This window comes from Pimephales promelas, chromosome 4 (assembly GCF_988280905.1).
Source record: "Pimephales promelas chromosome 4, fPimPro1.hap1.1, whole genome shotgun sequence".
In the NCBI taxonomy this organism is placed as follows: Eukaryota; Metazoa; Chordata; class Actinopteri; order Cypriniformes; family Leuciscidae; genus Pimephales; species Pimephales promelas.
Genome location: NC_142772.1, coordinates 28152915 through 28166199, shown reverse-complemented (window position 1 = coordinate 28166199; position 13285 = coordinate 28152915). Strand labels below are relative to the sequence as shown.

Here is a 13285-nt window from a genome sequence, read left to right as displayed (position 1 = left end):
ACAGTTATTAACTGTCTTTTGGACCTTGAACCATCCGCTTCCCATTGAAGTCCATTATATGGAGAAAAATCCTGGAATGTTTTCATCAAAAACCTAAATTTCTTTTCGACTGAGGAAAGAAAGACATGGACATCTTGGATGACATGGGGGTGAGTAAATTATCAGCAAAAGTTTTTTCAAAAGTGAACTAATCCTTTAATTCATTTATAATCACTTACAATTTTGACTTTGAAACAAAACATTGATGGACAAAGAATTTTAAAACCTCTTGCTCCTGATTGACAGGTGAAGAATTGTACTGTATTGATTCAAGATGACTCAGTGTTTGAGCCTGAAGAGGAGTTTCAGGTCCACCTTGGAAGCCCACAGGGTGACCACTGGATTGGAGCCATGATAGGAGTCAATGACATTGTGACTGTGACCATCACAAATGATGAAGATGGTGCGTAGTTAGCGATTTGCTTGAAAAGAGCTTAGCAACAGGAAGCCATGGAATTCTCAGGGTGATGGAATGCATAGCTTGATTGCACTGTAAAAGTGTTTGTCAAATGCATAAATGTAAAAAAAAGTGCACATCATGCTTTTCAGCACCTACGATTGAGTTTGAACAAGCCTCATACCAAGTTCGTGAGCCCCCTGGTCCAGATGGAATCGAGGTTTTGAATATCAAGGTAATTCGTAAAGGAGACCTTGACCGCACCTCCAAGATCCGATGCAGCACAAGGGATGGGTCGGCCCAATCAGGTGTAGACTATAACCCCAAGAGTCGAGTCCTTAAATTCAGCCCTGGTAAGTCATATATTTGTTTATCTATTTTTTAGTGCTTTTATACCTTCATTCTAATCAATGATAAAAAATTCTGTTGTGTCCTCAGGTGTGGACCACATCGTGTTTAAGGTAGAGATTCTGTCCAATGAGGACAGAGAGTGGCACGAGTCTTTCTCGTTGGTCCTTGGTCCAGACGACCCCGTTGAAGCTGTGATTGGAGAGATTACCATGGCAACAGTCACAATCCTAGATCAGGAAGCTGCAGGAAGTCTCATCCTTCCAGCCCCACCCATTGTAAGAGATGTACAGTTGATGCTTGTGGGACAGTAATATTGTTAAATGTAATAAAAAAAACAACTAATAAATATATTTTAAAATGTAATTTACTCCTATGATGCAAAGCTGAATTTCCAGAATCATTACTCCAGTCTTCAGTGTCACATCATGGTCTTTCAGAAATCATTGTAATATGTTCATTTCATACTGTTACTTATCATTGTTTAAAACGGTCGTGCTGCTTAATATTTTAGTGGAAACTGTAATACAATTTTTTTCATTATTTTTGATTAATTTATTTGAGATAGACATATGTTGTAACATAAATATTTTTGGTATAATATCTGGTTAATTGAATACACCCTTGTTGAATAAAAGTTGTAATTTCAAAATAATTATTGAACCTTTTTTTTATATATTCAATTCTACTAATTCATTTATATTTGTCTAAATCCATGAATCTAATATTATAGCTGTGAGATTTCAGAAGTCTTTTTAATTTGAGTCTATGAAAGTCTGGTTTCATGTGGACTTTTGGTTCACCTCACAGGTGGTGTCTCTGTCGGACTATGACTATGTCCAGGAGGTCACTAAAGAGGGCAGTAAGAAGCTTCCATCTCCAGGATATCCGCTGGTCTGCGTGACTCCCTGTGACCCCCATTACCCCAAATACTCAGTCATGAGAGAGCGCTGTGAGGAGGCAGGCATTAATCAGACCTCTGTCCACTTCAGCTGGGAGGTCGCAACTCCCACAGACACCAGCGGAGCACGGTCACCCTTTGAGACAGTGACGGATAACACGCCTTACACTACAGTCAATCACATGGTTAGTCTGTTATTTTCTCTATAATTGTTTATCATAGATAGAATATTACAATCATTACCTAAAACTTCTAATTACTGCAATCAGTGGTCATATTTACCATATCTGGAAGCATTTTGACTTTTTGCAACTTTCAAGTTCCTGTAGTTAATGAAATATTTTTGGTACACAGGTCCTGGACAGTATCTATTTCAGCAGACGCTTCCATGTGCGTTGTGTAGCTCAGGCCAGAGATAAAGCCGGGCATCTGGGAACTCCACTGAGGAGCAACATTGTCACTATTGGCACTGAGGGATCGATATGCCACACCCCCGTCACCACGGGAACCGCTCGAGGCTTCCAGGCCCAGTCCTTTATAGCCACTCTAAAATACCTGGATGTCAAACACAAAGAGCATCCAAACAGGTCAGGAGAGAGACTTTTTCTAATCAAACGATACAGATACCAGAGAGACAGGAATTTTGAGAGACAGGAATTTAAAACCGCAGCTGTTAGGTTTGTAGAGCTCGACATCATTTTTGCCTTTGGGCAAACAAGATCAAAATGAATTTATACGTTTGAAAAAATAAACCTGTCAGACAACTGCAAATCCAAACCAATACATTTCCCAACCTATGTTCAGTTCTTTAAAGAAGAAAATTATTATTTTTTCTCTCTCTCTCTCTGAACAGGATCCATATCTCAGTGCAGATCCCTCATCAGGATGGAATGCTTCCATTGGTGTCCACCATGCCTCTGCATAACCTACACTTCCTGCTCTCCGAGTCTATTTACCGTCAGCAGCACGTCTGCTCCAACCTGGTCACACTTAAAGACCTACATGGCATTTCTGGTGAGCGTAGCTGCATACTACAGTAGACCAGATCAGATCTGAGATCAGATACAAACTAATCTTATCCACCTGTTTTCATGTAAAATGGATGCAGCCATCTTTAACTTGAATGTGCAAGGCTTCCAGTATCTGCCGATTCCAGTTATTTTAACTGTTATGCTGATTTATGTTACAAACTGGTATTTGTATTCATATTATTGTAATTTAATAGCATAACCATAAATACCCTGGTTTGTAGTGCAATTAGTTTTACCGTTTACTGCACTTTATTCTTCTAGTTATTTATTTATGAACCGAAAGTCTTGCTAATTCAGTGGAAATAGCTGACTTCTGTGTTGAAAAATAAAATTGGCAAGATTGCCTTCTCCTATTATGTAGAATTATTGGAGGAATGCTTTAATACGGAGTTAAATGTTAAATATAAGAATTATATATTATATATATATTGAGAATGTAAACATATTTTTCAACTGTGAAATCACGTTGTAAATTCTCCCCCAGAAACCGGCTTCTTGGATGACGTGTCATATGACAGCATATCCCTGGGCCCTGGGTATGACCGTCCATACCAGTTCAGCCCCGGTGTTCGAGAACCCAGAACTATCCAGCTATACAAGCATCTCAATCTGAAGATCTGCATATGGACATTTGATGCGTATTATGACATGACAGAGCTTATCGATGTGTGTGGAGGATCAGTAAATGCTGACTTTCAGGTTCGTTTGAACACATTTACATTTATTCATTTAGCTGACACTTTTATCCAAAGCGACTTACAATTGCTATATATATATATATATGCCAGAGGTCACACGCCTCTGGAGCAACTAGGGGTTAAGTGTCTTCTCAGGGACACATTGGTATCTCGAAGTGGATTCGAACCCAGGTCTCTCACACCAAAGGCATGTGTCTTATCCACTGCGCCATCACCACCTCTTGTGATTTGCATCCCATCACAATTCCTGTCTAGCTGAAATCTGATGTGACAGATTTAGTCTATACAGCAATTCAAATGAGTGTGTGGTTGCATTTTTGCAGGTCAGAGATTCGGCTCAGTCGTTCCTGACAGTTCAGGTGCCACTTTATGTGTCCTACATCTATGTGACGGCTCCTCGTGGATGGGCCTCCTTGGAGCACCACACAGAGATGGAGTTCTCCTTCTTCTACGATACAGTCTTATGGAGAACAGGTACATTTTTTTTTCATCAACAGACCCTAATCCAATGGACAAACTCAGTTACACTCTGTGTTGTTTTACCTGATGTCATCATCTAACTGTGTTAATGTTGCAGCTGATGCAGGACCAGCGACTGATTGCTTTTGAATGTCTCTTTACTCTAGGAATTCAGACTGACAGCGTGCTGTCAGCTAGATTACAGATCATTCGGATATTCATTAGGGATGACGGACGACTGGTGATTGAGTTCAAAACCCATGCCAAGTTCAGAGGTCTGTAGTCTCTGTTTTGTTTTGTTTTTTTGCTATTTGTTTTCATTTCATTATATTATAACTTGCCCTCAAATTGTATTTGGATGCAACTGGATATTTAAAAATAAATTAATGTCATTGCATTTGAGCAGGGTTTCCCAAATAAGGGAACTGCATGGGATTTGTTGATGAAAAGCTAACAATTTATTCAATTGAAAGTTGAACTGAAATCAATTAAAAGCATAGCTTTACCTTTAAAGATGTGTATTGTAATTGAAATCAACAGATAGGGAAATCAATTGGATAAACTGTAATAAAATATGAATATTTTAGAGTTTACTTAAACTCTCAGGGAATACTCCAAGTAAATATGTTACATCTTAGGGGCCATTTGCACAGAGCGCGGTTGTCCATTCCACTCCACTACTTTCCCATTGTTTTTCTAGACAGATGCAAATTTGACCAAATTTTGAGTGAGTGATAAAACTTTCATCTCCCTCTAGGTCAATTTGTCCCTGAACATCATACCCTTCCTGGACAGAAGTCTCATCTGATGGCTCCAGATCACTTGGGAGGCATTGAATTTGACCTCCAGCTGGTGTGGAGCGCACAGTCCTTTGATTCACCCTACCAGCTCTGGAGAGCCACAAGCTCGTACAGCAGGTGAGCAGCGTGAAGTCTAATGCTGTCACATCAACGAATTGTACCTACCTTAATGCCTCTGTGTACTTGCTTTTGTGCTCTAGGAAAGACTACTCTGGAGAGTACACAGTCTTCCTCATCCCCTGCACAGTACAGCCAACACAGGCATGGGTTGACTCTGGGGATAAGCCTCTTTCCTGCACGGCTCATGCTCCAGAGAAGTATGTTACCATGAAGCTTTTCCATTGATAACTCCTTGAGGGCCCTTAAATTACTTTTTGTTTTGAATATTTTTTTTTTCTGAGCCGAGCCAGTATGGCTGAAAGATATTGCAGTTGTCATCCACTTTTACCGGTTTCATCAGACGCAGACTGTTTGTGTGAGTCAACATGAGTATTCATCAACGTCGTGCAAGGGCTTGTAACACTCTCTCTCAATCGATAGGTTCCTGTTGCCCATCGCCTTCCAGCAGACCAACCGCCCTGTTCCTGTAGTCTACTCGCTGAATACTGAGTTCCAGCTTTGTAATAACGACAAAGTCTTTCTAATGGATCCTGCTCTCACAGACATGTCCGTGGCTGAGATGGACTATAAAGGGGCCTTTTCGATGGGTAAATTGAGCAAATCAATGAAAATGGAGGATTATTACCACCATTATGCATTCCTTTATTCGTTGTTTTTGATATTATGCAGGTCAAACGCTTTATGGTAGAGTACTGTGGAATCCTGACCAGAATCTGAATTCAGCCTACAAGCTGCAGCTGGAGAAAGTATATTTGTGTACTGGGCGGGATGGCTATGTGCCCTTCTTCGACCCCACAGGCACCCTGTATAACGAAGGCCCACAGTATGGCTGCATTCAACCGAACAAGCATCTCAAACACAGGTTCCTGCTTCTGGTATGTGTCTATTGTAACAAGCCCAGACCAGTTTAACCGGTCTAACAAGGTGTGGTTATGTTTTAACTGAAATACTTTTGTGGATGGGCGTTTTCAAGAGGTATTTTGAAGATCAAACTCTTTTTGTATAGCTTGGAACTAATATTGAGACGACCGCTGTAATAAGATTTTACAGGGGATATTTTTAAAGATGCAATTAAAATAAGTTAAAGGTGGGAAAATGATGGCAATGATCAATTATTAACTAAGAGAAAATATACAGTTATTCATTTTCAGTAAGCCCTGTGATCAGGACCCAGATACCAAGCATATACATAACATATGATTTAAAATACTATATATTATTAATTACATTCTATATTATTAATTACAGTGGGTAAGATTTATTTGAAAGAAGTCTCTTATGCTCTCCATGCCTGCATTTATATGAAATACAGAAAAAAATATATTGTGAAATATTATTACAATTTTAAAATAACTGTTTTCTACTGTAGTATATTTTAAAACGTAAAATTTTACCCAACCTGTCCATTGTCAGGTTTTCTTTCTTTTTTTTATTTTTTTTCTGAACACAGGACAGCCAATACAACACTCACCACTTCATCCGTTGTTTGTTTATGTTCGTTTCTGGAAGTCACTCGCTACTAGTTTCGCCTTCTCGATGACATCACGCACGTTGTCAATGACTGGTCAGGAAGCAATGTGTAGCCTGACATGTTTCTTGTCCACGACACGACAAGATTTTAGGAGTCAAAATCGCGCAAAATCTGACACAGTCACTATCGTAACAGACAAAAAAATCGTGTGATCTGAACCAGGCATTATAATAATATTAATATTGCAATATCCTCTGAGGTAATTTTTCTGTACAATAACTGTGACACAAGTTGGCGGTTAAGCTGGATGATATATAGCGTTGCCATAGGTGACAGTGAATATTCATAAATAATAGATAACATGATGCCATGATTGACCTAAAAGAATGAAGTATTCCAGAGAGCCATGTAATAATTGTAATAAATGTATCTCATAGGACCGTAAGCAGCCTGATGTTTGCGAACGCTACTTCCACGATGTTCCCTTTGAGGCCAACTTTGCATCTGACATTCCTGACCTCCAGGCCTTGTCTGCAATGCCAGGTGTAGACGGCTTCACAATGAAGGTTGATGCCCTTTATAAGGTCAGTGGTTGTAAGATTCTCCCAAAAAGTCAAAGCTGTTAAACAGACCTTCTTTGACACATACTAGAAATCTTGGCAAATGTCAGAGCCAAAGCTTTTCAATTGTACCCTTTAGGGAAATTCCTTAATCTGTTTGTTTAGGGAAAATTGCCAGACTAACAGCCTGCCATGACTATAGGGAACTTTTTTTTGCGTTTATAAAAAATCCTATTTGTTGCATTTACTCTTCTTCAGGTTGAGGCTGGGCACCAATGGTACCTCCAGGTCATCTACGTTATTGGACCCGAGTCCATATCTGCTCCCAGAATCCAACGCTCAGTGACCTATGAGCTCAAGCGAAGCCGGCGAGATCTGGTGGACCGTTCAGGCCGCCTAATGCTGGATGAATCCCTGATCTACGACAATGAAGGTGACCAGGTGAAGAATGGCACCAACATGAAGACCTTGAAGCTTGAAGTGGAACCATCGGGCACCTTCAATCCCCAAATGGGAGGATCCATTGGGGGTGGGGTGGCAGCCTTCGTCCTACTTTTCTTGGTCCTTCTAGCTTTCTGTCTCATGGTCAGGAAGTGCCGCAGGGTTGTAAAAAAGAGGTCTGAGAAGGTGGTGGAGGATTACCCTCTGAACACGAAGGTGGAGGTCTGCATAGAACGTCTGGAGAAAAACCTCAACAGCAAGCACTGCTCTGTAAGAAACGTCAATGTCCTAAACAAGAACACTGAGACCTACAAGGTCAATGGGGTCAAGGTCAAACAGGTCAATCTGGAGTGTAAACTCCACAACAACCTGAATGACGGCACTGAAGTCTGACCTTCTAGAATATTTGAGAGAGAAAAAAACAAAACATTTTCTATGAATATTTGTAATGACATATGATGTTAATGTATTTTTGTATGACCATGAGGACAAAAGGGAAAGTATGCTTGCCAGCTATGCAGTGTAAATCATTTCACAACTGAGCTACCTCAAACACAAATGAACAACACATAATGATGTCTTTAGATCATATGTTTCCAATCTACGCTGTGTATGAGGATTATACAATGGCTCGGTGGTAGCTCAGCCACTTTGTTTAAATGAATGGAGAGTTTCTATTGCTGCATCTGCTTTTTTATCAAATGTAAAAACACATGAAAGTATTAAAGGAAGGATGAGTGCCAACGCTTTGGACCGGGCGAGTGATGTAAATACGTTTATTAAGTGCAATTATCGGATGACATGGTCGTCTCTGTATTTTGATCTGGTTTTGATGCTCTGGCTCATTGTGTAATTTACTTTTGGCCTGATGATCACCGGTGTGCCATGTTGATATTTGTCAAGTTTGAAATATTTAATTCCAAATCTAAATAGACTGCCCAAAGTGACGCATTTATTAGTTTGCGTAAACCTTCGGTACTTGCAGACAAGAAACCAAATGTTTCGATTAGCTGTATGGTTATATGCAGTAGATCATAGATTTGATAACCTCTATTGATTTGCTATCAGTCTGCTGAGTCCATTTAAATGCTGTAGCATCTTACATTTTCAAACACTAGACAACAAATGTATTTTTGTTTCATATGACTGCTGTCTGGTACTGATACAACCAACACTACCATGTTTTTTTTTTTTTAAAGATTATTCACCTCATGTTATCTTGGATTATTTAGTTTTATATTAATGTCACATCATGTATTAGGTAAGGCACATGTATTTGATTTTATTCACTGTATAGTATGTAAAAAAAAAAATCTGTAATTTTGTATCAAGTCATCCGACATCACATGGTGCTAATTTGATCAAGAATATCCAGAATCTTTAAAGCATTGGGAGTGGAAAGCATGGAAAGTACTAAGATTATTATTTCATACTGAGTCATCTCTCTCTCTTTCTCTCTCTGTAAATTTGTTAAGTTTTGTCCATTGCTAAGTGTCTAAGTTAGTGCCTATCAGACAAAGGAAAGTATTGGAGTTTTTGGTGCTATAATTTATGGTGAAATAATCAACATGATGCCTGTACTTGTGCCTTTTTAGCAATAAAATAAATGAATAACTGAATATTCCTAAATTGTGTCACACTTTGCTCAAATCAAATATATTATTATTGAACCCTTCATTCATTTTACGAGACTTTATGTTTAAAATTCATAGCAGCATGTTTTTCACGAAGGGAGAGGTTCACTATGAATCTTTAGAGATCATGACATCATGTCTTAAACCAGACATATAGGTCCATGTGTTATAGTTTGTATTACAAAGGGTTAAGACGATTTAGAAAAAGTATAGAAAAACTGTTTGTTGCACTTCTACTGTACATGTTGGTTTAATTAGCATGACTTCTGAATTGGATATACAACCCATGGCCAGAAGATTTAAACTAATTGCTGCAGTCAATCAGGAATCAGTGATAATATAACAGCCTTTGTTGTTTGTTGTTGAGTCTTTAAAATCTCATTCAGTTGTAAGAACAGTATTTTTGCAGCTGTATGGTAAGGCCTATACACTGTAAAGTGATATTGAAGAATATTGCTGAATCCAAATGTGTATTAGAGGATGATTTGTTTTGATTTATTGAGGATGATGAGTTTTGCGCATGCTCTCAAACAGCAGTGGTGAATATTGAGAGCATCTTGGTTATATTTCATATTAAATTAATTTAGGTTTAACCATTGCTTGTTAGTTCTCACTTTGGGCTCCACTGAATATTTATCAGGGTTTCATGAAAAATGTCCCAGCTGTCTGGTGGGAAAATACTTTATGTAGCCTACAGTTTATTGCAGGTAAAATAGAAGCTACTGAGTGAGATTCATATTAATTTAAGAATCATATTTTATGATTGGTTATTGTCTTGGTCGGTCATAAATGTTGCAATTTTTCTTTTGAATTAAATGGCAAATTATTATAGCAGCTCGTTGGATATGGGATATTGACGAAGGGAGAGGCTCAGTGAGAATGCAAGTCTTTCTTTTATGACGATGTTCAGTCACGCCCTGAGGAAGCAGGTGAGAAGTTAAACCAGCTTTAGGGCCACGTTGAGTGTATATTTGTATCGCAAAGGTAAGTGCAAATTTAATAAAAAGTAGACATAAATCCAGCTATCACTTACAACGCTAAATCTTAATTAGTTTCTGATCAACTAACTCAGCTTTAGATGTGCAATCGTTGTCCATGCAGCAGATCGCGATACAGATCGAAGTGCGTTATGTCAGTCAGAATAATAGACTGGTTTTTATTGGTTTTTATCAAAACGTATATTTTTTTCTGTAAAATCTTTACGATCTATTTATGATGGGAAGTCGTTTATCTGTAGCCTATTTAAAAAGAAAGTGAAAATATTGTCTAAATGATATGTGTTTCTCACAGAATCCATAAAAAAAAAAATATGGCAGACTTGTGGGTAAGTAACATCTCAAAGATTCACTCATCTCTATATGTTTAAGTATGAATTTGAATGATTTTTTTTTTTATGTCACAGGAAGAATTGCAAAGTGTTGCAAATTCTGCCCCCTCTTCATATACAGCAGCGGTAAATATCTTTGTTTATATATATATATATATATATATATATATATATATATATATATATAGATCGATTGATTGATTGATTGATTGATTGATTGATTGATTGATTGATTGATTAGCCTACTCCTTTAGCCAGGGGAAAGGGGCACCATTAAAGCCAAAGCTAGCTTCAACGTCAGTGAAGATGTTGCAGCTCTACGCAAAGCAATTGAAGGCATAGGTACACATACCTGAAGTGCATTCTATGTAATGTTTATTCATTATGTGTACATGAGTATTGTGTATTTTTAAGAATTATTGAGTAAAGTTATATCACCAAAACATACCAGGCACAACTGAGAAGACAGTAATTGAGATACTGACCCAGAGGAGCAGCAGTCAAAAGCAGGCTATTTCAAAGGCATACCAAGAAACCACAAAGAGGGTAAAATCTGTCTACTTGCTCATACTTAATTGTGTATGCCATGTTATATGACGGAAACCTATATAATTTGTTTGTCTTTGCGTAGATTCTTGTAAATGACTTGAAAAGTGACACCCAGGGCAACTTTGAAAGGGTGCTTGTTGCGCTCGCAAGACCTCCTGCAGTCAATGACGCGAAATGGCTAATCAAAGCAATTAAAGTAAGTTATATTTCCCAGTTTTTCTTTTTGAGTGTTTTTAGTTGTTGTTACAATTTATCAATAATCTGAGACAAATTTAGCTCTATCTATGTGAACATGTTATTTTCCATAAAAATGTTTGTACATATGTTTCATTGTTTTCCTAATACATTCATGATGTTCTCAGGGGGCTGGAACGGACGACAGTATCCTGATAGAAATACTTTCCTCACGGACAAATAAACAAATCAAGGAGCTGTCTGCAGCATATTCTGAGGGTGAGATGAGGAATAGTGTAGTAACCAAAAATATAAGTAACAAAAAGTTGTTATAATTGCTTCTCTTCACGTTTCCCTATAGAAACAAAGAAAACACTGATACAGACCCTTAAGAGTGAAGTTTCAGGACATTTTGGCAAAGCCATTCTTTTACTTGCTGAGGTGATTATTCACTTGCATAACAGTTTATTCTAATGAATGCAGATGATACTATGGAAATGGAAGATATTTTATTTGTCTCATTGTAAGGGTGCGAGGGATGAGAGCACCAATGTGAATGCAGATCAGGCTAAAGTGGACGCAAAGGTACAGAAATAAAAAAAGTTCCCATTTTATATAATAATAGATCATCCTGTACTGAATTCATTTGTTCAAAATACTTTTTCATTAGAATTTCATTGGGGGGAAAATCAGTCTATTGCTAAAAAATATATATTTTGTGCTGAATCTTAATTTATGATTTCTCAAAACAGGCTTTAGGAATGTATGTGATATATCACATAGTCTTGATTTAATTTGCTAGTCACAATGCCAAGATGTACTGTGTAAACAACTACGTAATTCATTCCCTCACCATTTTGTCCTTATTATTATAAATAGACCCACCATGATGGACATCACCTGTAACAACGTTAAAGATTATGTTTTTAAAGCAATTAAATGTGAGATGTATCTATATGTCCTCTGTTTTCTCCAAAGGCCCTCTATCAGGCGGGCGAGAAGAAACTGGGAACTGATGAGTCCAAGTTCATTGAGATCCTCTGTAAAAGGAGCATCCCTCACCTGAGACAAAGTACCAACATAATCATCAATATATAAACACAAGTGTTTCATATTGGAACTGAAATGGCAGGTGTGTTTTAAATATAACTTGACATGTCCGGTTGCAGCAATATTGGAATATAAAAACATCAGTGGCAAGACTTTGCAGAAGAGCATCGAGAAGGAAATGTCAGGAAACCTGGAGGAGCTGTTTGTTGCCATTGGTATATTTTAAATTATGACTGCAAATACACAAAAAAGTGTATTAGAATTTTTGTTACATTTTTTTTTTACCTCTACATATTTTCTTATAGTAAAGTGTGTGATGAGTACTCCTGCATATTTTGCTGAAAAACTCTACAAAGGCATGAAGGTACTGCAAAAAACACATTATATTCTGTCGTTGGGTTTGTACGACAATGATGTTTGTATTAAATATAGGACTATGTTTTATATTTGTGAATCTGCAGGGAGCAGGTACAGATGAAATCACTTTGACTAGGGTAATGGTCAGCCGTGGAGAGATCGACATGCTGGACATCAGAGCGGAATTCAAGAAGCTCTATCAGAATTCACTCTACAAGGAAATAAATGTACGTATTCTCTGGTGATATAAACACTTCAGCACAGGTTCAGGTCATCTGCCATCTTTCTTTAAATTGAGTATTACCTGACCTCCTGATCCTCAGGTTTATTTAATCATGCTCCCAAGAGATGCTAAAATCCATGAATAATATTTGGTCACTAGAAAAGTGGAGGATTTGACACAGTCCGTTCCGTAAATCTGACAATGAAAATGGAAATGAGATGCATATTTTGGTGATGACTGATAGTTTGTATCTGATGTACAGTCTGTCCTGGTTGCCTCACTGTTCATGTGGGTGACTTTGCTCTTCTTCATTTCAGTCTGATGTGTCTGGCAACTACGGTGAATGCCTGAAGATGATTTGTGGAGGAGATGACTAACTCAGAAATACCACTGAAGATGGCTTGTTTAGTTCTCTCACAATAAGTTGATCCATTGTATCCTGTGTGGCAAGCTCTTTTGATGTTAAACTTTAAATCTTTAATAAAATTTGTTTTATTTAATAACATTTTTAAAGATTTTTTTTCAGGAAATATAGCGTTCATGTGTCTGGTTTACTGCAGTTAAAGTTACAGAGGAAGATTCATATTGATTAATGATTAATGGTAGTGATTGGAAAGTTAAAAAAAAAAAAACTTTTTACATACAGTATTACCTTTTTGCCATCTTGTTTTTCAGACACTACAGCAAATTGCTGTACATGCTGTCT

At 37.7% G+C, this 13285-nt stretch overlaps 2 protein-coding genes across 4 annotated transcripts in view; both read left to right on the top strand.

The window, feature by feature from the left end:
* The window catches only part of fras1 (Fraser extracellular matrix complex subunit 1), a 125647-nt gene extending 116761 nt beyond the window's left edge, over positions 1–8886 (top strand). For all 3 annotated transcript variants that reach the window (XM_089130216.1, XM_089130215.1, XM_089130217.1), the window contains 15 exons: positions 286–442; positions 589–789; positions 875–1062; positions 1595–1870; positions 2040–2272; positions 2539–2699; positions 3201–3415; positions 3738–3888; positions 4041–4148; positions 4631–4790; positions 4874–4990; positions 5214–5380; positions 5463–5668; positions 6702–6848; positions 7083–8886. In XM_089130216.1, coding sequence (XP_088986342.1) covers positions 286–442; positions 589–789; positions 875–1062; positions 1595–1870; positions 2040–2272; positions 2539–2699; positions 3201–3415; positions 3738–3888; positions 4041–4148; positions 4631–4790; positions 4874–4990; positions 5214–5380; positions 5463–5668; positions 6702–6848; positions 7083–7658 — 3063 coding nt within the window. In that variant the 3' untranslated portion in view covers positions 7659–8886. The remainder of the gene's footprint in view (positions 1–285; positions 443–588; positions 790–874; positions 1063–1594; positions 1871–2039; positions 2273–2538; positions 2700–3200; positions 3416–3737; positions 3889–4040; positions 4149–4630; positions 4791–4873; positions 4991–5213; positions 5381–5462; positions 5669–6701; positions 6849–7082) is intronic.
* A 956-nt stretch (positions 8887–9842) lies between these two features.
* anxa3a (annexin A3a) lies at positions 9843–13084 on the top strand. Its single transcript, XM_039659585.2, has 14 exons — positions 9843–9883; positions 10190–10223; positions 10302–10352; positions 10481–10568; positions 10678–10772; positions 10858–10971; positions 11138–11228; positions 11311–11390; positions 11478–11534; positions 11928–12021; positions 12119–12214; positions 12305–12363; positions 12461–12583; positions 12897–13084. Exons 2-14 carry the CDS (start codon positions 10209–10211, stop codon positions 12954–12956), a joined length of 1023 nt encoding a protein of 340 aa, XP_039515519.1. The 5' UTR covers positions 9843–9883; positions 10190–10208; the 3' UTR covers positions 12957–13084.
* Positions 13085–13285: the final 201 nt, after the last annotated feature.